The sequence below is a fragment of the Lactuca sativa genome, chromosome 2 (genome assembly GCF_002870075.4).
Source record: "Lactuca sativa cultivar Salinas chromosome 2, Lsat_Salinas_v11, whole genome shotgun sequence".
Classification (NCBI taxonomy): Eukaryota; Viridiplantae; Streptophyta; class Magnoliopsida; order Asterales; family Asteraceae; genus Lactuca; species Lactuca sativa.
In genome coordinates, this window is record NC_056624.2 from 153,284,447 (window position 1) to 153,288,097 (window position 3,651).

At 36.8% G+C, this 3,651-nt stretch overlaps 1 protein-coding gene across 1 annotated transcript; it reads right to left on the reverse strand.

Annotated features, from left to right (window-relative positions):
* Positions 1-1,155: 1,155 nt before the first annotated feature.
* On the reverse strand, positions 1,156-2,887 carry LOC111883409 (linamarin synthase 2). Its single transcript, XM_023879740.3, has 2 exons — positions 2,376-2,887; positions 1,156-2,304 (listed from the first exon to the last, which is right to left on the reverse strand). Exons 1-2 carry the CDS (start codon positions 2,875-2,877, stop codon positions 1,352-1,354), a joined length of 1,455 nt encoding a protein of 484 aa, XP_023735508.1. The 5' UTR covers positions 2,878-2,887; the 3' UTR covers positions 1,156-1,351.
* Between the last annotated feature and the right edge of the window lie 764 nt (positions 2,888-3,651).

The window sequence follows — 3,651 nt, forward strand, 5'->3', positions numbered from 1 at the left end:
TATTAGTGAGGAAGAAAAAGCTTGAGGAAGAATAATGGAATTTAAAGACAAGAGATATAAGAGTTATGTGTGAAACAGGTGAGTAAGTATGGACTTGTTAGGGAAGTGGAAAATATTGAAGAAAAGGTAAAGTGAATTTGTTTTAGCCTATAAGGCATTATGAATATAGATTATTATTATGGGTTATTTTAATTGAAAAATCCACATAGACGCCATGGCAACGCCATGTGGACATTGAGGTGGGAGACTTTCTTTGGTCAATGTCCACGTCAGCTTGATTAAAGGGAGACTCATTCATTTCTTCCAAAATGAAATAAATTTTGTTGCTTTAGTTGTCTAAAATGAACAAAATTTAGTTCAAGAAGACTAGAACCATTTAAACTTGAAAGATAGACTTTATGGAGTTTTTATGACAATTTCTCTCTCTCTCTCTCTCTCTCTCTCTCTCTCTCTCTCTCTCTCTCCATGATTTCAAGAAGCAAATGAAGGAAGGGAGGGAAGGAAGGGAGGTTTGATGTAGTGTTAGAAAATTGGGGTATGGAAAGACTTGGAAATCCTGAGAATCGTGTTAAACACTTTCAGATTAAAGTATTTGGGTGGTACTCCCAACCTTTAATCGGATAAGACTCAGAAGAGTTTCTAGAATAGAGAATATAAAGTTATGATTTCGTGATTGTTCTTGTACCAAGAAAAATGATGACCAAAGAATGATTAAGTATATCATTTGTCTGAAAACTATCAAGACAGTTTTCTTTGTCCAAAACCTACTCCAACTGTCAAAACAGTTTATAACAGTCACAAACTATCACTAAAACCGGATCATTAAAAAGGGTTAAAACGAAGTCAAAAAACCGGGTTCATTTATAGAAAATTCAGATTTCTAAGGCATTTTTATATAGCAATATAACTAATCAAAAATATCAACTAAATATAAAAAATGGGTACAACCGCAATTTCCCATTGTTTTAACTTTTAACGGTCCAATATTAACAATGTCAACACCTAGATTAGATTGGTGACAAGATAATATTTTGGGACATTTAGGTTTTAATTGAAAAAGTTGTTCTTGAGTCAACAAAAATATTAAAGCCAAAGGGACCATTTCTGTAACTTACTCCAAAAACGGTTGGCGGTTGTTGATACTTTTAAAAGAATACTAGTATATATGGCATTGTTAATAAAAGTAATTACTACAAATTGAGGCACACTTGAAATAAGAATGACATTATGCTAGTGTGGTTTCTTACACACATCGAAAACCAAACAATAAAAAATAATCATAAAGGAAAGTGATTTTCTTCGACAAGCACAAGATCCAGAATCAAGCCTGCCGAACTTGTTACACATATTATTAAACATGAGGAACTTCTCCTGAAAGCAAGGCATCTTTGATAAACCGTTGGAAGTTCTTATACGATGAACCACCGATATCATTCGCTTCTTTTGCTTTCCTTTTCCACTCCTTCGCCTTTCTTCTCATTTCCTTTCCTTTCTCCCCTTGAAGCATCTCCTTAACAAGAACTTCAACCTCATTTCGCTTCACATCATGATTAACCTCCATCCCAATCCCCCATTCAACGCAACAGTATCGACAATTCGTTTGTTGATCTGAGAAGAAAGGCCAACAGATCACCGGAACACCTTCCGATATGCTCTCAGTCGTAGAATTCCACCCACAATGTGTTAAAAACGCACCAATCGATGGATGGGCAAGAACCTGCTCTTGTGCACACCAACTCACCATGAGTCCCCTATCCTTCGTCTCCTTCAAGAATTCTTCAGGCAAAATCGCTGAATCCCCCATTGTCACATCTGGTCGAACCACCCATAAGAACGATTGCTTGCTATTTGCTAAACCCCATGCAAACTCGATCAAATGTGTGTCGGTCATCGTAGTCACACTTCCATAATTGACATAGATAACAGATCCTTCTTTCTTCTGGTCTAGCCATTGCAAACATGAGGAATCTGGCTTCCATAAACTCGAATTCAGTGAGTTTACTGGGCTATCATCTGGAACGTATTTGGCTAGTAAAGGAAGAGGGCCGATTGTGAAAATGTTGGGGTAATTGAATTTGGATGTAATGGCTTCTAATACTTTGTGCTCTAATGCATCGAAAGTGTTGAAGATGATCGCTGGAGCATTCAAGTTGTTTTGAGCCTCCTCCCCCATGAAATCCAGCATGATATCATCGGGATCTGTTGTTCTAATGAAACTTGGAACATCTTTATAACGAATATTGCTCATCCCCGGGATCCAATCGATTGTTTTTTCCAATGTTCCATCCGTTAGATACTTGTCATCTACACAGTAACACAGTTTAGATACGATTATCAAAAGACGAAAAGTTTGAAACAAATACACATTTGCTAACCTTTAAAGGGAACAATTCCTCTTTTGATGAACTCTCGATAATGCAAAAGACCCATGAAAGCACATGCCGAAGCAGTCCAGAACTGAACCTCCGGAATCCCCAAATCCTTAGCAGCTTTTATCGCAAAGCTCATCACGCCATCTCCGACGACGCAGCTGACTGGTGGGGTTCCAGCCAACGAGTTCAACTTCTGCAACAAATCCTTGAACGGAACTAAACATGTCTTTCTGGTCATGTCACAAAGCATCGGTATGTCTTGAGTGGCGTCTCGATCTGAGTGAGGCATGCCGTCGGGGATGGTCTGGAATTGGAAATCCGGCAAACCTTGGACGGATTCCGGGCCTTTGGAGCGGATGAGACGGTGATGGTTGAATTCGGTGTTGACGAAGGTGATGTGGAAGCCATGGGAGTGGAGAAGCTTTGCGAGCTTCATAAAAGGGTTTACATGGCCTTGTGCTGGGTATGGGACAAGAACTGCATGCGGTTTTTTTCCGTAACCCATTTTGGTTTAGCTTCTTGAATTTGCGATGAAGATGGTAAGCTTTATATAGAGTTCGTCATTCCAATCATTAACTGAGTAAAAAGGTTTGAAATTTGATTATGATTTTTTATTTTTGCGTGGTATATACCTACAACCTACTTAGTTACGTGTTAAATAATATTTACAAAAACTATGCTGTTACAATATCTTGTTTTACCCCTTTGGCATGGTTGGGAGCATATTGAAATTTATTTATATCTTGATAAGGCCATTCCCCTTTAAAAATTGCAATTAAAATTGCAAATAATGTTCAACTAGTTAAACCATCAACATAATAGTTTTTTAAATCATTTTCCTGTTTGTAGATCCCCAGCCAATCGGCAGCATGACCTCATTCTCTCCATCTTTGCATTTCTACTAATTAGCATCTTTCCACAATATGATAGAAAGATGCCTCAAGAGACCTTTCAATTTGCATTTTGAAAATAATTGTGATGTTAAATAATTAAATAATGTAATTAGTTATAATAAAACACGTTATAAAAAAAATAAAACATAAAATAATAAATAAATAAAAAAAAGCACTTTGGATGTACTTTCGTTGTCAAAATCGTAATTGTCATATGATTAGTAGTGTGAGTGTTTATCATTTTCTAAATATTCAGAGGCGGTTTGTTTTTTTTTTTTTTAAATTCTTCTAATCATTATTGGACGGCGCAGCACGCATGCATCACTTTCCTTCTAGCATCAGTTTATTTTTTAGAATTCTTCAGGCTTAAAAACATTTATGTGTCC

Coding starts and splice junctions, on each gene's coding strand:
- LOC111883409 (XM_023879740.3), bottom strand. CDS start 2,877: ATGGGTTACGGAAAAAAACCGCATGCAGTTCTTGTCCCATACCCAGCA. Junction 2,305..2,375: donor AGGAATTGTTCCCTTTAAAG/GTTAGCAAATGT, acceptor GTTACTGTGTAG/ATGACAAGTATCTAACGGAT.